General features: G+C 31.3%; 1 protein-coding gene across 1 annotated transcript; it reads left to right on the forward strand.

The window, feature by feature from the left end:
- On the forward strand, window positions 1-18,399 carry LOC134714946 (15-hydroxyprostaglandin dehydrogenase [NAD(+)]-like). Its single transcript, XM_063576676.1, has 7 exons — window positions 1-318; window positions 4,009-4,132; window positions 6,381-6,487; window positions 8,580-8,664; window positions 12,668-12,744; window positions 15,502-15,650; window positions 18,165-18,399. The coding sequence occupies exons 1-7, from the start codon at window positions 238-240 to the stop codon at window positions 18,295-18,297; spliced, it is 756 nt and encodes a 251-aa protein (XP_063432746.1). The 5' UTR covers window positions 1-237; the 3' UTR covers window positions 18,298-18,399.
- The last annotated feature ends 7,162 nt before the right edge of the window (window positions 18,400-25,561 follow it).

A 25,561-nucleotide genomic window follows, 5' to 3' on the forward strand; every position in this document is an offset into this window, starting at 1 on the left:
TTTCAAACCGTTCTAGCGTACACATGTTTAAATGCTTTAAATACAATTTTAATTGTATTCCCCATCAAATATATGTAACATATAAGAATATTTTATGATGTCTCGCATCATTTAATGTCGAAATTTATAAGAAGTTGTCATTAACATATTTTCTATTTAATAACAAAGCATATACATTTTCATGTATAACAGGACAGTAAATATTCTTACAACAGATCTACAACAGTGTAGTTAACAATGACAGTTGCCATTGTGACTGGTGGAGCAAAGGGTCTTGGAAAGGCGTTTTGTGAAGCTCTTCTGAAAAGAAGTTACAAGGTAAGCTAGTTGTGTGTTTAAGTCACAATTCTGGCTATGCAAACAATAATAACATTAAGGTGGGTAGCATAGTTTTATTAATTTGTTAAGGGAAAGAAACGAAAATGTTATTTTAGATTAATTAGTAGTTTCCTTTAAATGTAAAAAAAAAGTCAATTTGAAAATATATACCAATTTAAGGGCAACAAGCAGGAATTGCATTTCTGGAATAAGTTTTATAGAACCGACATATTCCAGTAGAAAATTACACAAAATATTTGAGAGCTTGAAAATTTGTTCATAGGACAAAGAGACTATTGTAAGTATAATTTGGACAAGGAAGTAAAAAAATGTTTAACAGGTGTATAAAAGTTTGACACCAAAGATAACCTGGGACTACTATACTAACCATATAGTACCGGTGTTTCCTAGAGAAAACTGACATTAAAAGAGATACTTTGAGTTGAGATTTAAAATTCATAGACATTTTTTCTTAAAAGACCCGACAAGACAAGCTTTAATCAAATTGTTTTATAGCAGGTTTCAATGCCACTGAAGCCTCCTTAATATGTGCTCTTATGTTTTGGTAAAGACTAGAATGATGAACAGTACAGATGTAAGATAATAATTCTTAAAAAAGTCTTCAATGTACTAGTCACAAGTTTGGGTGGGACCTAACGGCTAGCAATAACTCTTGACGGAATGGGGTCATTATTTTCAATTTAATCAATTAGAAAAAAATATTCACAGAGATGTAATATCTGGCTGTGTGCTCAATGAAAGAATGATTATTGTATGAAATATATGTTCAAACTGGCGTATTACGGACAATGAAATCCTAATAAAAGGAATGTTGTTTAATGTTATGTTGCATGGTCATTTTTAAAGGGAAAAACTATTTAACTTATCATAACTTGACAGTTAAAGTTACATAATCCTGACACTTACATTATATATAATCTTATAGTACATGTATCTTCATTAATATACGTTGTGTGGTGTTGTGTAATTTAAACTGACATTTAATTGTCTTGTCGTTTTTTGTCTGTACTATAAGATCTCGTCAATATACACATTTGAGATTAAAAAAAAAGACTTCAATCAGTTTAAATAAAAGGGTATTCTTAACGTGAGTTTAACTTGATATTTAACAATGTGTTAGAATGTTTATCCTATCTTATTACAGGATATAGTTGAAAAATTTACTTTTGTTGTTCGTATATATTTGCTTCTTTTTAGTTATGAAAAGAAAACATTTACACAATGACGATCGTGCATTCAAATCATATTATACAAAAGAGTAACTCTAGTGTTAAGGTATCTGATGCGATATAAATTGTTTCTACTACCTGGAAAACACCTATCTTAACATGAAATGAGACCCTGGGTAGTTCCTCGAATAAAATGCATTGACTTTGCATTAAATTTTCCATATCCTATTCATTTAAATTTTGAATTATTAAAAGAATGAAGAAACATTCCTTTAATTGACGATGTACTTGGTATTTAAATAAGGTATAAATATTTCTATTATATAGTATATTTATCTCTATAAACATCCGTTCACTAACACAAAAAGTACTCTTTTCTATTTGACCTGCAAATTGCAAATTTAGTAATCCATACAGTTTCTTTAAAGCATTAGTTTTTAAAGTGATCCGCATTTGTATTTAAATTTTGAAATATTTAATATTTTTATATAAATAGGATTTCATTTTAAAAAGTATGTACTCTGCTGTAACAGTTATGATATAAATGAAATATCGTCCTTGAACATACTCAATATAATCCAGTTAACCATACATTGCAATTCCATTCTCAATTTTAATTGATATACATTTGGATAGGCAACTACAGCAGAGTATGGAAAATATGCAAATTTAATTTTATTCCAATGACTTAAATTTAAATGGGTGCTAACCTACTTTAAAATACTTACAACTTTCGGCTTAGTTCGAAATAATTTGCAAATCTGCGTTTGCACATACATCTCATGTTTTCCCACCGCTAACTGAAATATATATATGCAACCTTGTACATGCATTTTCAAGTATAAATTAATCAAAAAAGAAAATGTTATTGGGGAACCCACATGGTATTCTCTGATAGCACTAACTTAATCAATTTTCAATTAAATGCTATTATAAGATTTCAATGCAATACTACGTTTTATGCTGTCACTATTGTTAAGATATTTGGCAAGGTGTATGCCCGTCCTACGATAGGAGAAGGATATTATGTTATCTGGTGTTTCTATTCATGGGTCCGCTAGTCCATCTGTTTGCGCTTCCCGTAAAGATTATGTAAGTGTGAGGTTAACGTAGTTTAATTTATTTTCTGAGGGACTTTCCATTCAGAATTTTCTTCGAAGTTCGGTATTTTTGTTATTTTGATTTTTACAATGATATTGGTATCCCATTCTTTTGAAACTCAGTTGATATGTTTTTTTTATTATATTTTATTTTTGAATTACTACTGAACAGAGAAATGTGAAATAAGTACACTTTCTGTTGAAATTTTCGATTGAGGAAGTTAAACATGGGGTTGGGATCACATCAAGATTATCATAGCTATATTTGGGATTCGAGCATCACTGATGAACCTTTTTTTGACAAAACGCGCGTTTTGCGTAAATACAACATTTAATCCTGGTATCTATATGATGTGTTTATTTACAATCAGTGGGTCGATCCCACAGCTGGTCGAGTTTTTATTCCCCGGAGGGTATCACCAGCCCAGTAGTCAGCACGTCTGTGCTGACATGAATTATCATTGATATAGCCATATTTAAAAATTAACTGTTTACAATACTTTTGAATTTTTGAAATAATAAGACTTTTCTACCTCAGAAATAAATAACCTTAAATGTATTTGATAAAAACTTTGAGGAAATTTGGTTATCAATGCTCTTCATCTGGTGTAAAAACAACATTTAATCCTGGTATCTATGATGAGAGTTTATTGGTATTTAACAAAAAATGTTCATTGTGAGGTGAAGTTTGTTAGTTATTTGCTTTATTACGATCTTGAGTCCTGATTGTACAGTTTGAACAGCGGTACACTATTATATCCTTTATTCGACCATAGACATATGATATCGGATATGTTCCTTACGTTGTAACTTCAATCCCTTTCCCTTTTATGAACGTGACCTACCGAAATAGACTATTTACCGGATTTGTTATCTCATAAACACGACAGGTGCCACATGTGCATACCCTTCCGGAGCACCTGAGATCACCCCTAGTTTTTGGTAGGGTTCATGTTGTTTATTCTTTAGTGTTCTATGTTGTGTCATGTGTACTATTGTTTGTCTGTTTGTCCTTTTCATTTTTAGCCATGGCGTTGCCAGTTTATTTTCGATTTTTGAGTTTGATTGTCCCTCTGGTATCTTTCGTCCTTCTTTTTTCATGGAAGCTTATCATCGACTATAACGAACATACATTGTTGTTGTAAGTTTGATTGATGTTTTATGAAGCTCAACACAAAAAAAACCTCCACATATCCTATGCTTATCCACCTATATCATGTGAAAAAAAATATTACTCTACAACCTCCTGTTATGAATTTGAATATCTAATATTATTGAAAGTAGAAATAACGCATCACACTTGATCCAGTGGTAGAATAAGAGTAGATGTTTCAATACTTAATAGATTAAACTAGAAGATTAAGTTAATAATGAAACCATGTTATTGCTGTTTCTTTCAGGTTTGTTTTTGTGATGTTGATACAGATGAAGGTGAAAACACAGAACAGTTCTTAGCAAAACAATATGGAAACGGAAATGTGCATTTTCAAAAATGTGATGTGCGAAGTGAAAATGATTTCACAGGTATGGCATAATTCCAAATACATATGATATTTCAACGTCAATCAATGATTAAATACAAAATTTTAAAAAACAAATAATGATTGGATTAAAAAAGAAGACTTTATAATATCTAAATCCATGATTTTGTTACGAATTTGCAGTTTAAGAAGGTTATAATAGTTCTACAGTTATATACTTTCCGATATCTCTATTACTTTCCCATATCATCCGTTTATCGTTGAAAACTGTATCTAAAATCATCCCTTTATCCTTGGTTGCTATCAGACACTTTACCTGTACAGTTGTTACTAGGGTGCTCTCTTTGAGTTCCGCGTTAGAAGTATAAATAGTGGTTAGCTATCCAGTGTAAATTGTCATTCTTATCACAGACGTCGTAAGAAGAAGATTAGAAAAAGGTTGGACCGTTAATATTTAAAGACGAGTAGCAGGAGTATTCAAACAAAGTGAAGTGTTTGAAACCTGTTGAGAAGATATGAATAGTTTCGGTACCGTAGAAGTTGTATAAACAGGGTTAGTGCTAAGGTTTTGCGTTCCACATCTCTCACTATTGCATTGAGTGTTTGCTGTTAAACCATACCTTAGTGCTACCCTGTTCCAACAGTTTTATAAATATATTTTAATAAAGTTTCATACGTCGAAAGTTTACAACAGTTTGAATAGTTTTCATACATTCGTTTTATTTAGGTTCCAAACATTAAGGTTCCAAACATTTAGGTTTCAAACAATAGTTCCAAACCGTCTGACCCGTTTCAAACATTTAGGTTCCAGACAGGTTCCAAACATTTAGGTTCCAAACAGGTTCCAAACATTTAGGTTCCAGACAGGTTCCAAACAGGTTCCAAACATTTAGATTTCAGACCAGTTTTATACATTTAGGTTTCACACCAGATCTATACATCTATGTTCCAGACTATAGTTTCAAACAGTAGGTTTAAACAGTATAGGACAGAAAGGGTTTGGAACAGTTTTAATTCAACAAGTTCGGGTTAGTTTGATAGGTGTTGAAAATCGTTTTATGTAGTAAAGTATTTGTTTCATATTTGATAGTGATAGTGTAAACTTTTTATTGACTTTAGTACTTTTGAATTGCTTTTCAAATCCCAGGAAACTGGTACGAACCCGAGGATAAAAACATCTAAACGTCCCCGCCCGGTTACACGTTACAATTTGAAGTTACCTTATATATACACGATATATACACGACATTTTTCTGTAACATAAGTGTGAAGCAAAATTAAGGGTAAGTTGTTAGATGCAGGATTTAACCCGAGGTTTTTGTGATTGTATTATTTTTTTAGATGTTTAATACCTTCTTCCACTTTAATCTGTATGCGATTGCCAAACAGGAGAGAGGCTTTGGGTAATTAAACACCAGGTTTAAGCCACCATTTTCTACTTAAGAAAATGTCTGTACCAAGTCAGGAATATGAAAGTTGTTGTCCATTCGTTTGTTGTGTTTGAGTTTCTGATTTTGCCATTTAGGAAGACATTTTTCGTTTTGAGTTCAGTATTTTTTTATTTTACCTTTTATCTTCTAACTTAATCAATGTTTGCGCTTGCTTGTTTAGAAGGCTTAACACTTAAACCATTTTATGTTTACTTATTGAAATTACGTCTTGGGAAAAATAGTTTATCTGTTAATTAGAATTGAATTTTAACTTACTTTCAGTAACTGCAAGTATCTTAGGTTTTTCCTCTTTTGTTTTTGTCTTTTGTGTGGTATAGTAGAACGTTCTTGCTTAACTGTTGTTATCTGTGTTGTTGCTCATTAGAAGTAAAACAAAAGATGACAAGTTGCATTTAGAAATGTTATTTAATTAACTTTTTTTTCACATAAGGAAAGAGCACATATGAAAGTCATAGTTTGTTGGATATATTTATGATTTAGCTTACTATACCGGCTTACTGGGCAAAAATCACTTTCTGTACAACGAAAGGAAACAAAGAAAATCAGCAAGTTTAAGTTTAAATTTCATTCGTCTATGTAAATTGATTGACACATCAGATGCTTACATATAAGACATACGATTTAAATATAGCCATACGTTTCACACTTTACATGTGTAAGTCCTGGAACTCATAGACAATATGCAACCCATGGTATTTTCATATACTAGTATTTAGTTTCTTGTGTAAAAGTAAATGAAAACATGTATCAGTAATAGAAATAAGAATGATAATAATAATACTGATGAATGTACTAAATAAGTAATAATATAATAACAAAATGTATTTTTAATCTTTTTAGCTTTGTTTAATGGTGTCCTTCAAAAATACTCTTCGATTGATTTGATAGTGAATAATGCTGGAATTATACACGAAACAAAATGGAGAAACTGCGTTGATATTAACTTGGTAAGTGCTTTATTTGGAAAAAGAGTTGACAAATATGTCACCTTTTTTTTTAACTACATCAGTGTTTTGTTTAGACAACTATGCGTTTAACAAAAAAATCCAAAAGATGACAAGCCAGCTTCCTTAATTGTTGATGTATTCCCCTTGGTATTATTTTGTTACCCGTATTTGTTTTCTCTCCGTCGATTTATGACTTTTGAACAGCGGTATACTACTGTTGCCTTTATCTATCAACCCACCATTTTCTACATTCTAAAATGTTTGAACCAGGTCGGGAATATAACACCGTATATACATTCGTTTGGTGTGTTTGAGCTTTTGATATGCCATTTGTTTAGGGATTTTCCGTTTTCAATATTTCTTGTAGTTCGGTACTTTTGTTTTTTTTTACTTTTTATTGTTCTGTGTAACTTTAAATGGTATTTAAACCACTAATTGGTTTTACCCAAACATGAAAGTGGGTGGAATTGTTCGAATAAAGAATCCCAGATTTCTAAAAAAACACTACTGATATCAAATTATTGTGTACATATTTTGTTGCGTATGTATTCCTTGCAATTATAATATCAATCTTAATGGTTAGATTTTCGGAATCCTCTGGTTTTATCCATTTAAATGCCTTGAAAAAATTTGCCCGGTGACCCCCATTTTTCTTTTTGAAATTCTTAACCATGTATAATGATAAGCCATCTGTAAAATTCTTATAAAATTGTAATTACTTTTTAAAAAGATTTTGAGAACTTTATTAACTTGTCAATGATAAAGCTATGAAAAGTCAAGAGAGAATATTTTCCCGCCAAAATTTCAATGGCTCATATCTCGAAAACAAGCATGGAAACCTATATATTTTTTATGCTTTTTAGATTCCTTTATTAATTCCTTATCAATATAAACCAGTGTTTTGAAAAGTTAATTACTTTGAAACTGAGAAGCGAGCTCCCTTAACAAAGATGTCAAACATATCAACAAAGAAATACCAAGAGGTATATAAAACTGAATTCCGAGGAAAATTCAAAACTGAAAGTCCCTAATCAAATGGCAAAATCAAATGATAAACACATCAAACGAATGGACAACAACTGTCAATTTCCTGACTGGCTACATAGCGCCAAACCTTTCACTTGTACGACAGTCGGATAAATTTCCATTATATTAACAATAGTGCATAAAGAAAATGTCCCAAATAGGGGTATAAAATCAACACGGACTCCCCCAAAAACTAGGGATTATTTCAGGTGCTACTAAACGGATAGCAGATCCTGCTCCAAATGTTGCACCCGTTGTGTTGTGCATGTTGTTACAAAGCCGGTAAATAGTCATATTTGGTAAGTCACATTTGTGAAAAAGAAAGGGGACTGTAGCACATCAGCGAAAACGAAAGACAAGAATACTGAAATTACCACAGCACAATAACACAATGAGGGAAGGTAAAAGTACCGAGCCACGACAAACGTATATGTAAAACAGAGTAAACAGTAAAAGTCATAATTTTAAGACAAATTTTAGAACACTTAAACAAATAAAAGTGTGCATATTTAGAACTTTTGTATGGAAATTTAGCCAGTTTGTATTATTGATAACATCGGTAGATACACCTAAAGGTTGATTGTTTATCCCTGGGTATCATCAGCCCGGCCTTTTGTACTTCAGTTCTTGTTTTATATCTCAGATAATGTTTGATTGGAATTAGCCAATACAAAGTTTTGAGAAATGATTTTAAATTAGAAATATTTTCACCATATGGAAAGCAGCTTTGCCTTGTCCGTATTAGGCTACATTTCATGTTTTTTTTTGTCCTATCTGCTCTTCCACAGTTGTATTAGACGTTGTAAGGTTTATTATTTCTGCTTCGAGCATCACCGAATATAAACTAATTGTCAAAACATTCATTAGGCTCAGTACAACTGTTACATTGATGTTATACTATGACATAATAAAAAAAAAAGACCTGAAACCTGACAAACTGTCAGTTCCTTTAGGAACATATAAAACAGTTGTTGTATCATTGGAATTATTAAAGAAAACTCATTAAAGAAAACAAGCTTTTAACTTTGTACTCAACACGTTTCTACACTGCTTTTTATGTTTTCAGAATGGCGTAATACAAGGATCAATGTTAGCTTTAGATCATATGAAACAAGGTGGAGGTGTAATAGTGAACGTTTCATCATTATCAGGTGAGATTGCAAAGTCACCAAAAATACCAGGCGTACATAGTCTTGCAAAGTTCTTAAATTTCTCTTTGAAATACAGTGATGATGTCATGTCACTCAATAACCTAGATTTCAATGAGTCCTTACATCTCACTTATCTCAGTGAACTGAATATTATGCAAACAACCGTAAATAATTCTGCTTCATATATTGATCTGTTCCCAAACATTGACACCAAATGACGACTCCAAATTTGAATGTATGACTAATGTGACGATTTCAATGTTCCAATTGAAAACTTCCCATTTCTCAACAGTAACATGTCCTTTTTCCAGAGTATGTCGTTACCGTATTGCAAGTAATACGCAACGAATGTTGAAACTATGCAATGTTCCGAAACAGGGGTGTTTTCCTTTAAAAAAAACCTTGCTGCAACAGATTAATGAGTCTGAGAACTAATGTCGACACTTAATAAGTTTAATGACTAAATTCATTAGCTACATGTCTCTATGCTCTTAGATCTTTAGATACTAATATGGTTGTATGATCTGTAATTTTGAAGACTGCTTTCTAATGATACGTAGCAGTTTTGACTGAAGCACACACATAATACAGAACAATGTTAAAAAACAAGATTTTAAGTGAATTAGAATGCGAAGTTTCGTTCAAAACCTGAAAACAGTACAAACATATTGGGCAATATTGAATATAATTGAAATACATGCGTATTAAGATTACCGATTTGAACGTTTGTTATTTCTATGAAAAAAGTGAACCAATTCACTCGAAAGAAAACTTAACTCAAAATCGATTGTACACGATGTTTGTAATGTTTGCTGAACACATTTTTAACTGTTCCTCGGAAACTTCTTTCGACACTTATGCTTGTAAATAATTGCCTTGATTGGTGACCGTCTTATACCGGCGTCACATATTGGCGTAAAGACCGGCGTGCACCAGACATACAGAGAAAATTGGCAAAGTATGTATATGTTAATTGAAAGCCATAGGAACGCTAATCAATCGTTAAATGCTCGTTGCATATAAAGTTTGAAGTATGTTGAAATGAAAATGTATACGCTTGGTGAACGCTATAACTCCATGAATTATTTATGCATCATAAAAAGTTTCATCCAACTCAAGCGTTTGCCAAGCGTATACCTGTACGCTACACGAACGTAATACATACGCAACACGCACGTAATACATACACTACAAGCGCGTTGAAAATGTTATAAATAGGTTTGAGACCCGTTAAGGGCACGTTGTTTATGCTTGAAGATCGTTCGACTTTTTCTAAAACGTATGCAGGTGTGTTTGTTACTTACACCCCATAATTAAACCACCAGACACGCTGAAAGCACGGATTATGGTCCCAGATACGACAGGGACGCGTCTCAAATACGTTCAAGAGACTTTTTTCCCTTCGTAGTGTGCATTCCATCTACGTTAGACAAACTCTAGACATACGCCAATATACGTTACTTGAACGCCCGAAAAACGCGTCTGTACACTTCTAGTACGCCCAATATACGACCAAAGCTCGTGGTGCACACGATACAGAAATGGTTGACAGGTTGAATGCATAAAAAATACTAGTGTATTGGCAGCGTTTTTGATTTTATTTACCACGTCTGGCGTACGTCGTAGCTTTACACTGATATATGACGTCGGATATATCAAAAATAATTGTCTTTCCTTTACTGGACTCAGTTAACATAATCAGAACATTGACTATTTCAACGTATCTTATTCAATGATTTTACTTTTCAAATAGTGAGTGTACAAATTATGTAAATGGGCATTTCTAAGTATCTGCTAAATATTTTAACACTTCTACCTGTAGGTATAACGGTACAAGCGCTTTTGAGATTTTTTTTAATATATGTGATTATATTTCATGATTTCTACTTTTCATATATTATAAAAACTGCAACTAGTAAATAACTGTAAAAGTTTGATATATTTTTTATATGTTTCATAATGTGTTACAAATAAAGTAAACATGGCTGCGCAGTATATATGTTACAGTAAAAAGGTGAAATTAGGAATTACACGTAATTACTAAACGTTTCAGTAAATACCTGTAATTACTAGCCAATTTAGTAATTACATGTATTTACTAGTTGTTTCAGTGATTACTGGTAATCACTGATTTTTTTGGTCATTTTTACAGCTATTTACTAACTTGATGATTTTGTTTTAAAATTTAAAACATAATTCAAGATACCAAATAAGAAAGAAAAGGGATAGGGATTTTAAGGTAGCTTACTTAAGGATGTAGGAATACAAGGCACATCAAAAGTGCATACTCTTAAGTGTTTGTGAATTGAAACTGGAAAAAAGTTGTTTTATAGGTTTTGAAACTCTGTAAATATATGCATGCAAGACAATAATATCTATCTAAAATTGATTTTCATAATTTGGTTTAACTAAAATCTCAATCATGCACTGTGGTTTAAAACTTTAAAATAACTTTCTCCAAATGTGATGGATTTCTACCAAACATGGACAGAAGCAAAATTTTTATGATCATAAGTTAATATCCAAAAGTACAGTTTGTAAAAAGAATCATTTTTTTTTCGTATATTAGTTTTTCCCGGTTAACATTTCATACACTATGCAGTTAAAAGTTTTTAAAGCATTAGGTTTTATAAACCATCCTGGATTTTCCCCCAATTTTGACAGAAGCTTCTTACATTACTAGTCAAAAGATAGTATCTAGAGGAAAATTTTAATATTTTTCCTCATTTTGTTGAGCCTGCGATTAACAGCAAAAGTAGGCGAAACTATTTGTTCTTCAAAACCCTTACAACTTTAATAGCTTAATACATCGATAACCAATCTCCAGCTAGAGGTTGAAAGGAGTGAGGAAGTATTTTTTTTAAACTGGCGCAATCGTATGTTTAATTTTTAGCGCAAATGATACCCTCTAATTTTAAAACAAGTGGCGCAAACGTAGCATTTGAGAAAAGAAGTTGTGCCGCAAAGGGACGCATTTTTGGCGCAAATGGATCTCTCCCTTGAATTGAAGGTCACATGAATACGTATTCCATTAGGTCCACATATTCACTCGCAAGTGCACAACTCATCAACCTTGTTTCTCTGCTATTTTAACAAAATATAACCAGATTGGCTGATAACAGTGAATTATAATTTCACTATATCATTTTTATTAAAACAACAACAAAAAATATACATTTTTTTTCATATCTCGAAGCTAATGCACATAACAGTTCATTTCAGTTCTTAACCTACATAACGTTATCTTATCTGTATAAGGTAGTAAGTCTAGATATTTTTAAAATTCAATTCAAAGTTTTCTTTGCAAAATCAAAACATAATGCTTTAGGAGAATTTTCCATTTCTGATTTCCATGTCTGCTGAAATTGGTCAAAAATTATCTGTATAATGCTCAACTTGAACCATTTTGGATTAAAACTAAAGTTACTATGATTTAACCAAACATTTGAAAGTCTATATTTATTCAAGATATCTTTTTATAGAAATCAACCATTCAAATTTTACTGTACTGTACTAACTGATCTTTAAGTTAGTATTACCATAACTTTTGATCACCTGACCATAATACAACATTGTTTTAGCAGTCAGTAAATAGGTGTAAAAATTCATTTTAAAATTAGTAATTACTGGTAATAACTGGGCCGTTTCAGGAATTACTTGTATTAACTAAGTGCATCGGGGATTACCTGTAATTCCTAAATTTTAGTAATTACATGTAATTCCTAATTTCACCTATTTACTGTAACATATATATTTGACCATGATCATTACAAACAAACACACGAAAAGAGAAGCAAAATCATAAATAAACCGAAACATTTACATGTCTTAATGATAAATGAAGATGTAAGAATGCGCAAGGAAAAACAACAGGCGAAATGAGATGTACGCAGTATCATACATAATAATGTACGATAAACAAGATGCAAAAACACAACACTTGTATAGATTGTTTATCAATGTATATTTGAACTTTGATGATTGTTTTATAACTTATTTATAGGTGTTCTTCCAACATTATATGCTCCGGTTTATGCTGCTACAAAAGCCGCCGTCGTCAACTTCACCAGAAGTTGGGCTGTAAGTATTGAAATATAAGACTTCACGTATTGTTACAAAGGGGACAATTGTTTATTCAACTATTTTATTTAACCATTGTTTAAATGACATCACTTATAAATGATGAACACGTGTATAATTTGATAAATACACCGTTACACCGTTACTATCTTTTAAGTATCAACTAACTTAAGAGTCATGCAAAAGATGATTCGTTGATGAAATGCCTACACATATGTATGGAAATTTTCACTTTTTGTTCAGAAAGCATTTTTTTCTTTTACACATTTTTACGTCAGACATAAATAAAATAAAATGGCAGTGTCTGAAAACAAATTATGTAGTACATCTCATTGAAAAATTAATACCAGACAAGACAAGACAAGAAAACAATATTTTATTTGAGTCTCACCTCTTTATTATATAAATCATACACATAATTAATAAAGCAATATTACAAAACATACAAGAGCCACTTTAAAAAGGGTTATGAGAGACAATCTAAAAACTATAACGTAACGGTACCAAATTTTCAACGAGTACCAAAATTGCACCTATTTAGCAAAAAATAGTTGTGAAAATCTTACAAGATTTCCTAGAGACTAAACAAGTTGTATTTTTATGATCCGATAGTATGCACGTCTTTCTACATAGGTAAATTTATTTAGATATACACAAAACGTTTACAGTATTTATCAACAGATGAAGTGTTTACTGAAAAAGCAAAATGTACTGAAACGTCGCCATGCGACGTCATCAAAATGCCATTTTTTTTAAATTACCAAATACAATATGTTTCAAGTATCCATTTCTTAAAAAAAGAAGAGTAGGCATGGACAAATATCCAATTGTTCAAAATATTTGAAAAAAATAAACAAAAGTTCTGTTATTCGACTTTTGACGATGCAAATTTAAGCATGGATGCAATTTGGGTACTCCTCATTACAGAATCATAGATGGTTAAGAGGTTAGTTCAGATCAATTTTTCTATAATTCCATATGAATTTGAGAATCTAATTGGTGTACCTATATAAAAAAGAAGGATACAGCTACAAAATAAACACAAAATGGAAATGTTTGTCTTGATCATAAAAAAACGTTATACATTATCTATTCTTAAATTAGCAACAAAAAATAATTTTAACTCCATAGCTAGATTCATATAAATTTTGCCAAACTAAGATTTACAATTTATAAAAAGTAAAGTGATCATCTCAAAGACAATTATATTCATTTACGTCAAAGGTGACGCTAAATATGTCTTTTGTCGAATTTTCATTTAAAATTAAAACACATTTTTACATTCAAAGTAAAATAAAAGATAACATGATATTAGAACTTATAACTAAGAAAGAATATATGAATAAATAAATAGTTAATTAGAGTGCATCCTGAATATATACAATTTAATATACATTAAGTATTAACATAAGAATTCAGCCAATCGAATAGGTTTATTATGCACTATCATGTTGTAACTTCAAATAACTATGTCATATGAGTTATGCATATACAAATTCAGATTGCAACAATCTCATATAAACTCTTTCAAGTTACCATTAATCGTGTAAACTTTCCTTATCCAAGAAGGCAAAGCTACATACTAAGAAAATGAAACTGAATAACAAATCAGTTGTATAACAGTAAGGCTACTTGACCACATGAAAGTAAAACTGGTGGTGAATGCAGAGCATGGTATATTGATCCTTTTGATGTACATGAAAGCAAGGGACCGGATAAATAAAGGCAACAGTAGTATACCGCTGTTCAAAACTCATAAATCCATGGACAAAAAACAAATTCGGGGTAATAAACTAAAACCGAGGGAAACGCATTAAATATAAGAGGAGAACAACGACACAACCCTAAAATGTAACACACACAGAAACGGACCAAGCATCAGACAAAATCCCACGAGAAAAACAAATATAACGGATAACGGATAAGTCTTTAAATGTTCAGACATACTTTTGAATTTCACTTATTTGTGTATTCACCTCGAATATCAAGTTAAAATTCACTCCGTTATATGTAGTTTGGTATCGACTATTTGTTGTAAGAATGTATAGCACGAAGTTTCTTAATATTGTTGTTCATTCAATCTTTCTATTTGAAATGAACTTAAATCAATTTGTATAAAAGAGATGCAATGCAAGGCATCAATCACAAGAAAAACATCCTCTTCAATTACATCAATGACAATGTTTAAATTACAAATATGGAATGTTATCATTTGGGATATGAAACATTTATCTTTACAATTAATAAGATTCTTTGTTTTGTGTGTACCTCGTTTTAGCCCTTGTTTTAGTCTGTATATATTTGAATCAGCAGTAACAACAACGGACACAGTTTTGTTACCAACAAACAATGAAAAGTGTTGACTTTTATAAATAGTTGATAAAAAAATCGTGTAGAAATGCTTTAGAGTATATACGAGGCCCGAATCTACCGCATTTTTTATACTCCTTATTTTATGCATTGTGCCTTTAGAAGTAAGAACAAAAATCTCTCATTGAGACACTATAACTGAATAATTCCAAAATGCCATGGTCGGTTTATAGCAATATAAGCAAGGATTTTGTTTAACAAAGCAGAGACATATATACACAAATTTATGTCTCTGAACAAAGTAATGATATAATTTGTCAACATAGAAATTCAGTAGCACACGGGGAAGTTAATCTTACCAAGTGATCTGAATATCTAAATAAATTTTGTTTAAAGCGTTGACATTGTTAAATTATTGATTTAGATATGCTTTTGAATATTTATAAGATGAATCCAGCAGTTACTCAAAATAACATACGTATGGTTACAATGTGTCCTGCATTCGCGGATACAGACATTATCAAAGATATCAAAGAAGAACAGTTTCAAGGCAAACAATTTGTAGCTCCTTTTATGGAAAAGCTTGGAATTATGCCGTATGTATTTTTGTTATGGTGATACTTTATGGGGTTTTCCTAAGGTATAAGAACTAGATGATTTAAAACATGAATGAAAAACATCACTGGAACTTATTGGTATAGCAAAACATAAGAAATATTTAGAAATGTTTCAATCATTTCAAGGATTTTTTTTCTTAAAGGAGCACTAGCTACGATATATATAAAAAAATAAAGTATGATTTTTTTTTAGATTAATCATTAATTAAATTGGAATAATGAAATAATAATTTGCTTTTAGCAATCAATTTGCTTTAATTTTGTTGAAATAAGCGATTATACACAATTTTTGACTGATTCACTTGCAAGTGAATACGTCATCATCATTCTAACCGGTATTCATGTGAACTTCAATATAACCCTAGCTAGAGACTGACAACGCATGCATTGTACGTGAACTGGTTATTTAAAGAAAAAAATGTCAACAATGAAAGTGAAACTACGGTAAATCATTTGATTACTAATTCGATCCACATAAATCATTCTTATACGGTTAAAAACAATAAGAAACTTATATTTTTAATCTATAAATTCAAATCAAACAGACCTATAAAAATCCAATTGCACGTGCTGGTTTAACCTATTCATATCTTTATTTGTGTTTACATCGCTTATATGGTCATCTGAGGTCAAATCGATAGTTAATTAGATGGCATCTGGATTTAAATACACACGAAACGAACCTACATATCATCTACCCCATGCTCTGTAAACTGTTTATTTTAAACGTTTGATAGATTGGATAAATGTTTTACATTGTTATTAATCAAATATGAGAATTTGAGTCAAATTGGTGACCATGAATTTGACAGCTAGTGCCCCTTTAAAGTTCGACCTTATTATCGAATCGTGTCAGTGATAACAAATTGGTATGGTGAAAAATAGTAAAATGTTTAGGTGCGATTAAAAATTATAAGTCAAGGTATAATAGAACCACTATTACTTGCAGGGAAAAAACAGGTAAACAACAAACAACAAAACATTAGGCAGAATAAAAAGATTTTTTTTCTTTAAAGTATCCATCTGTATTATCAAAAACCAAAGTACAATAGTATAGAGCAATATTCAATAGCCAAATAACTGAACTTAGAAGACAATATTAAATACAGATGTAAAGTAGTTGAAGAGATATAAAGTGTTTTCTTTGAGATTCTAAATAACTGATATTTTATTACTTTTACATTACACTACGATGAACTGCAAAATCGTTTTGTCATCAAAATACCCCCTGGGCTTAATGCTACAATAGTTATGTCACATTTGTGGGTTTTAAGGATATGATGCCTTATATTTAGTTCCTGAAAAAAAATATTTGATATTTTAATTGGGGAGGACTTCCGATCTGGTTTTGTAGCGGTATTTAGACGCAGAAAGATAATAAAATGGAAACTTTCTCAGGGAAAAAGTCACATTTATATTATAAACATTTAAATTAGCTCTCCAGTTATTTATGGTATTATTTCGAATACTTGCTATCATCATAACTCTTTTTTGTATCCTAGAAAATATTTTTATTCATATCATTTGCTGTATACATAATTTATTCATGTTTTATTTAAACCAACTGATTGATTTATTAATATCCTTTTGCTTCAAATTCAGTGGAAAATGATTCATGCATGTTCAGAAGACCAAAGGTTAATTAAGATTATAAATTTTGTACAAGCTAATATTGATTTTTTATACTTCTGTTTTACAGTTAAATGATGAATAAAATTGAACAGTTTAAAAATATTTCGTAACCATGTACTATTGTGCAAGTACCTAGCCTTCAACTTCACTTTAATAGTCATTATACCTCATAGCCTTTTGATAAGTTAAATCCGAATTAACCCGAAGTTAGTATGTCTGATCAATATCAATTTATAACGAATATAATTTTGCGTAACCTCTTCTGAATTATGATCATTTCGATATGAATTTAGCCGAAAATGATCTAATTTACACGAAAGGGCGTTCATCTTATTCAAAAGTTATAAAGGGATAGAAATATGACATGTCTTTATTGACTACTTTATTTAAATATTTGAGTCTAGTTTATTTCTCCGTTATTAGAAATAACTGTTTTAGTATACAAACGTGAAAGAAGTAAAGCTTTTATACCTCCATGGTAAGTACAATAATCCAAGTTTTGGTGATACAGTCATTATTGTCCAACTGAAAGCTACCTCCCATAACATGTAATAGCATGATCAGTGATGCAACCAAATCATCACATCCTGACCCTATCGTTACCCTTAGTTTCCCTTCGTTTAAAGATGACGGACGTTATGAAGTAAATTATCTTCATAAGAAAATTGAGAATGGAGTACTAATGTATACATTTGGAACAAAAGCAAAAAACTTAATAGTCTGATTAAACTCTTAGACTTAGAAGTAATTGCTTTTTCTATTGACTTTAAAAGATAACAAACATCCTACTTATAAATGCTACATTCAAAATCTTGCAATGACTCTGAGCTCATTAACGCCTGTATCTTTTTACTTTTGTAGTCTTGAACGTGTAACTGAAGGATTCCTCAAAGTATTAGACGATCAGGACAACAATGGTAAATCTCTGATAGTTACAGCAAATGTTATGGACTATGCAACTTTTCCAGATCCATTGCAACCAGCCAACAAATGATACTCTTATGTTGTTGCAGATTGTTAGTTTTTGTAATTAGTTTGGAAATTAATCTCATTTATGTCAGTTATGTTATCAATAAAATATATGTTTTATAAGTCATTGAGTATGTTATTTACGGTATTATTTAATTATAAATTTAAACGACGGGTGCCAAATGTGTAAAAGGATATGCTTACCCTTCCTTCAAGGGCACCTGAGATCACTCCAGGTTTTGGTGGTGTTCGTGTTTTAAGTTTTCTATGTTGTTTCTTGTGTACTATTATTTGTCTGTTTGTCTTTTTCTTTGTTAGCCATGGCTTAAAGTTTGTAAGTTTATTTTCGCTCTATAAGTTTGACTGTTCCCTTGGTATCTACCGCCCCTCTTTTCAACATCTACTTCTAAAAAGAATCAAGGTCACCACCATCCTTTGAAATAGAAAATATTGATATACGTCAGAGAGGATAACACATTGATCATGATAAGTGTGATATTTCAATTAAACTTGGGATGGATAATTACTACACACTATTTCTCAAACTTCCGACTGAAAGATTGACAAAACGAACGGAAATGTTTTGATTGTTTCTCTATCTAATGAAACACGTACATGTCATGACACCAAATCATATATGGTGTCTGCTAAGTCAGTATCCACTTGTCATGAGAATTATCCTTGGTGACAATTATAATTACAATTACACTTGACCTTTAGTTATCAACGATTGTGTTAATTTTATAGAATGACCATGCTATTCAATTATGTACTATCTCCTTTGTGGGATTGGTAATGACAGTCTACGTGAATTGGTCATTTATTTTCCAGGACAAAGGAACGATTTTGAAAATGTTCAGCTTCAACCGCCGTTATTGTCATCGAGATTAAATAAAGTTCTCATGACACGCGATTCCCTTGTTGTTTTCTTTGACAATTATTGCAAATAAGACAATTTATTTTTCTATTCAATAGTACAGTAATTTTTTCGATTATTTGTGTTATCTTAAATTATAAAAAAGAAGTGATTGTAGTTTTAAATGTTCACTCTCTGATTTTCTTTTTATTAAATAACTTATATTATAAATTCAATATAAAATTTGATGTATGCTTTTCACTTCTATAATGTCTAGAAAAATTACAAATAATGATTTATTGAGAACGACACGCGTTTAATCAACGACTATTTGGGATACTTAAACAAAACAATGAAAAAAGCATGAAATGTTGATTGCCTAGACATATTTAAAGGGAAAATGCAAGTTTACTTTTCAAAGATGTTTGATTTAAATGTATTTGATACACAAATAACACACTGAATCCCGAGCTTTTATTTTTTAGTGTTCCTGATGATTGTTAATAAAGAAAAATCGCTTCTGGAGCGCGGAAATTCTAATGTCGTATTGTCTTTCAATATCAATGGGTTGATGCCACACTGCTGCTTGACTGTAGGTAACCGAGATCATAATCAGTTCAATAGTCAATTCTTTGTTGCTTTACGATTTATAACTTGCTTGGTTTTTTCAAATTCCTGGTGATAAATTAAGAAACTATGGTTTCAGATGTCTCAGGCAAAAGAGACCTTACCTGAATTTAGCTATTCATTTACATTAAAATAAGAAGAGATGGTATGATTTGCCAATGACACAACACTTAATCTTCTTATATCTATAAAATCATCAGATCAATATAAAGCCGAAATACATGTAAAGAAACCGCAGAACGGATTTTATGTAATTTTTGAAACTAAAGTTTCTTATGTTTTTTTTGTGTATGTATATATCCTTGGTTTTCAATTTTTTAAGCGTTCCTGATCAAGTTAGTGGGCACGACTTATATATATATTTTTCTAGAATATAGAATGACCCAAATCAGCTTTCATAAAACTTTCCATTGCAGAATATCACTTATTATATTTATTCTAAAAGTAGCACAGATGTAGGCATAACAGGATTTTATATGTAGTGTTTTATTGCCTGGTTTACAGAAGTGCAAACTCCAATATTTTGTCAGTCTACAGTGAACATTAATTAACACCGTGGTAATATAACTTGTTAGTTTCGTAAATTTTTTTTCTCATTCAGTATAACTTCGTTTTTCAGTAGGTAAGAATTACATATATAACTTAAATACCCAAAGGTAATAAAAACTTATGACAAAATGCATAGACATAATTCTCAGAGTAATTAATGTCAAAAATAAAGATTAATTTTAATTTGGATTATTGAGCTAGTACCGTAATATATCAATATATGTAGGGAATTGAAAACTACTGTCTCCTGTCTGACTCAGCATTAATCAGCACTCAAAATGCATATATGTTTTGAGTATACTTATCATTAAAGAAAATGTCATGGACGGTTTGTTTTGAGATGCTGCAAGAACAGTTCATTTAACCCCATTCTAAATTATTAACATCTATTTTATCAGCTGACAAAGACGGGCTTCAAAATTATTGTGAAACTGCCTATTCTAGAGGTGGCGTGAATCAAATGTGGATACTTAAAAAATTCAAAGATCTTTTAGAGTACATACAATCTAACTCTCTTTCATCCTGTAACAGTATTAAAACATTTGACTTTTCTACTCTTTACACAAGTATTCCACATTCCAAACTAAAAGACAAATTGAAAGAGTTGGTATTACTTTGCTTCATAAAAAAGAATGGCCAACGTAGATACAAGTATCTTGTCTTAGGGAGGGATAAATCCTACTTTGTAAAGAATCACTCTGATTCAAAAAAAAAAATTCTGAAACCGATATTAGCAAGATGCTTGATTTCTTGATTGATAACATATTTGTTACGTTCGGAGGACGTGTTTTTCAACAGACTGTTGGCATCCCAATGGGAACAAAATGTGCCCCTCTACTTGCTGACTTGTTTCTTTATTATTATGGGGCTGACTTCATGCAGGAACTTCTTAGGAAGAAAGATAAGACGTTAGCAATATCCTTTAACTCTACTTTCCGCTATATAGATGACGTTCTTTCACTAAACAATTAAAAATTTGGTGACTATGTGGATCGCATCTATCCCATCGAATTGGAGATAAAGGATACTACAGATACATTTAAGTCTGCTTCATATCTTGACTTACATCTAGAAATTGATAATGAGGGTCGGTTGAAGACAAAACTTTAGGACAAAAGAGATGATTTCAGCTTTCCAATTGTGAACTTTCCATTTCTAAGTAGCAACATTCCAGCAGCACCTGCATACGGAGTTTATATCTCCCAATTGATACGATATTCCCGTGCTTGCATTTCCTATCATGATTTTCTTGATAGAGGGTTACTGCTCACAAGCTATTAAACCAAGAGTTCCAAATGGTGAAGTTGAAAGCATTCCTTCCCTTTCATGAATTTGACCTACCGAATTAGACTATTTACCGGATTTGTAATCACATAAGCAACACGACGGGTGCCGCATGTGGAGCAGGATCTGCTTACCCTTCCGGAGGACCTGAGATCACCCCTAGTTTTTGGTGGGGTTCGTGTTGTTTATTCTTTAGTTTTCTATGTTGTGTCATGTGTACTATTGTTTTTCTGTTTGTCTTTTTCATTTTTAGCCATGGCGTTGTCAGTTTGTTTTAGATTTATGAGTTTGACTGTCCCTTTGGTATCTTCCGTCCCTCTGTTAGTAAATGTTTCATTTTATTAAAGGTAATAACAGTGTCATAATTGCACATTGAAGTGTATTTTAATGTTATTCCAATGATTATATTGAAATGTACCCACTCCGTCTATTGTAAAACATTGCTATTTTAAAGGAATTGTATTTACAAATGACATGCACCAAATGATTTGATATAATCTGTATATTAACTTTCCATTTGAATTATTTGACGATGAATAGAAATGACGTTTTCAAAAGCATGAACCATGTTCTATGTCTTATTGGTCACTCAATGGCTTATAGGTAGCAGCACGTATACCGGTTTTACATTGGCCACCAGACAGAGACTTGTTATCGACAGCAAGTACTGTCTGCATAAGCATGCAGCATTTACTTTTTTTTTTATATTTTATTTAAATGATTATCAAATACCTTAGCATTGATCAATTTTCACATTGATTTTCTTACCACTATAGTGTAGAAATATTTGTCGGAGGTAATTGTTCTAACATGTTTTCGTTTTTACATTTTGTTACCGATTCTTTGTCATATACAAGTAAAGGTTGGCTTATTGCTTAGAAAATGAGTCCAAATCGACATGACAGAGTGAACAAATTCAGCTAAGGAAATAAAAAGGCATGAATACAGATATTATCGAGTAAAATATGCTACTGGAAAAAAATTAATAAAGAAAAGGCGCTTAACAGAACTCAGCACACCAGTTCCTACTCGGTGATATGTTTATGTGACTTCAACAGGTCGAGAACTATAATTTTATCTTGGATTTTCTTTCTTTTGAGGAATTTTGTTACGTATCTGTCTTTAAACTCGGGTAAATAGAGGTTTTTAACATAAGGTATATCTACCTGTTTTATGTGGAAGACAGTGCAAGTCTTTTCAGTCTTATTGTGTTGTCGGGTTGCTGTATTACTCTTGGGGTATATGAATGGCTGTCAAAATGCTCAGTCAATGATGGTTGAATAAGCTTCGACAACGGCACAACATTCACAATTAATAGGTCTAATCATGTATAAGGATGTTGAGCAACACACAATCTATCCAATAACTTAAACACAATTTCACGACGGATACATTACATATTATAAACAACAACGGCAACTAAAATGTTTTCGAATTCGAAGGAAACTTTCCATAACCAAGTATAAAAATAAATCCTTATTATGATTCATGAAAACCAGAAAATACATAGACAATATCTGTTTAGTGTCTTAAAATGTCAACTGTATTTGTACGAGGCTAGGAAACAAGGTGTGTGCGAGCTTTTAGCGAGCTATTTCACCTGTTTCGAGCCGAGTTAAAATACAGCTGAAATTTAAAGACACTTAAACAGTTATTGTCTGTATCCTGTAATTAATTCTGTATATTATTTGTGTTTCAATTTAAAAGACACAAACACATGTTTTGCATTTATTTTCGATTTGAAATCCATTGAGGCCCGTATAGTTATACGATACAGTAATCACACATTCAGCTGAAAACGGATTTGCAAAAAAAGAATCTCGAATGGTCAACAATGATACATCGCTCAAGGTGAATAATTATCTATTTTAAAATAACAACTAATTTCAATAGTAAAAACAAATAACAAAACATTGTCCAATTTGAAACAGGAGTGTACGAGTTGTCCGACGCTTCAGACTCGACATGCACTAAACATGCATGCTGAAATTGACATGGTTGTTTTTGTTACACAATCATACACATTCAAGTTTTGAAATCGATAGTTGTCATCGTAGAATAGAGTTCTGGTCATGTGTGTATGTTATCAGAGAATTTGTGTGATTCTTATTGCTATAAAGGAATGTTTGAAAACAAACAGAACGTACAAAAGTAATCGTGAATTCGCAATTGATATGTCGTTGGAATGCGACTACAATACACGTTCTGAGCTCACGCAGGTTCATACAATACTCAGTCCGGCAGTTGGCGGAGCTTTAAAGCACATCATAGCGATATATGTAGGGCTGGATCTGTATAGTAAAACACCCAATTGCAGGATAAATCGTTTATATAACTATCAAACGTCCATACACTCTACTAAAAGATCTACATCTGATAGCGAAAATTTAGTACATTTAAAGAGGTAGTATAGCTACGTGTATCATAAATAAAATCGTTGACTTTTTTTTCCATGAATATGCAATATGAGTGAAAGAGCTGTTTTATGCAAGTATTGATGTTTTTTGTGCGATAATTTACTTTCTATTAACAGTAGATTTTTTGTCAGTCCTAATAAATAGGAAAAGCAATAGAAATATTACATGATTATGAATAAGAGATAAACAAAGGCATAAATGATCGAATCATCTACTTTTTTAAGGTCTTAAAACCTGCAAAACAATGTGACATCATTACTAGTAATATTGTCATGACACACTCAATTGTTAACGATCAACGAACCCATTATGGACACCCCACACATTAAACTTATTATTGACTGATCTACATTTAAATATATATATATGTATAAATTAGATCATTCAAAAGAAATAACAAAAATGACATAGTGGAAGCTGAAATTAAGGAACGGTGATAAATTAATTTTAAATTATCTCTGTTTGAAATCCACTTCACGACAATTAAGTATTTACAAAATAGATCGATATAAAAGTTCCAGTTTGGAAATATGTCAACTAAATTCACTATATATATATGGTCGAATGAAACACACAGCAGTATGTTAGCAGTGGCTCTATTTGAGTACTTTTGTCTCGATCAGTGTCGTTACTGACTAATTCAGTAGTTCTTAAAACTAAAAATGGTTTCCTTCATTTGCCATATAGTTCTCTCTCCAGAGAACAATAATGGATATTTCGGTTTTAAACAATCTGTAATTATGAAGGAAATAATTATATTGTGTAGGAAAATTTAAAGCTAGACATTTCGAAACTGAAGATTATGAGTTAAAAATTTCAAAAACAATTTAAATTAAGAAACCATATACGATATCAAGGTTGAACTTCTAGCAGAGTAGACAGGCCATACAACTTGAGAAGTCCTTCTTTAATATAGAAGTAAACGGAAATGAGACTTTCACAATCACGTTAGCTAATAAATTGGAAGGAAGTCATTGTTGTCGTCAATATGATGAAAATGTCAAAGGGAGACAATCCATTGTTGTCATCTTAATGATTAAAATGTCAAAGGTAGAGAAGACAGACTTGTTATTATCAAGCATATGCTCCTCACATAAAGGTTTCATGATTACGTGTTGAGTTTTTCATACAACTTTAAGCAGCTGATTTTATTTTTGCTAATTAATCTTTATTTAATTTTGTCTTATTAAAGTTATATCGTTTGTTATGAACTTATCGTATAAATGCACTCAAACAAGTTTTTACATCCTTTTGTTCTTCTCTTGTATATCATGGCAGTTACATAATGACGTGACTTGATTGAAATGCTATTTGAACACAATAATCTCTAAATTTAGGCTTTTAGTTGTTCGTTGTTTAACATCACTCTTAGTGCCCTTGTGTATATCATAACGGATAGATTTCATTATTTGATCAAGTCGGACTCCACAAAAACAACTTGCAATCATTGCCAAAAAAGATAAGAGTAGAACGTACATCGGCACGTGTGGGGTAAGAATTTACAACCTAAGAGTTGACAGGCTTTTTATCTCTGCTCATGAACTTCATAAACTACT

The sequence above is a fragment of the Mytilus trossulus genome, chromosome 4 (assembly GCF_036588685.1).
Source record: "Mytilus trossulus isolate FHL-02 chromosome 4, PNRI_Mtr1.1.1.hap1, whole genome shotgun sequence".
NCBI classification, from domain to species: domain Eukaryota; kingdom Metazoa; phylum Mollusca; class Bivalvia; order Mytilida; family Mytilidae; genus Mytilus; species Mytilus trossulus.

Bases quoted from the DNA above. Each gene is read 5' to 3' on its own strand.
- LOC134714946 (XM_063576676.1), top strand. From the start codon at position 238: ATGACAGTTGCCATTGTGACTGGTGGAGCAAAGGGTCTTGGAAAGGCG. The intron at 319-4,008 runs GTAAGCTAGTTG...TGTTTCTTTCAG, and splicing joins TTCTGAAAAGAAGTTACAAG to GTTTGTTTTTGTGATGTTGA. The intron at 4,133-6,380 runs GTATGGCATAAT...TAATCTTTTTAG, and splicing joins AAGTGAAAATGATTTCACAG to CTTTGTTTAATGGTGTCCTT.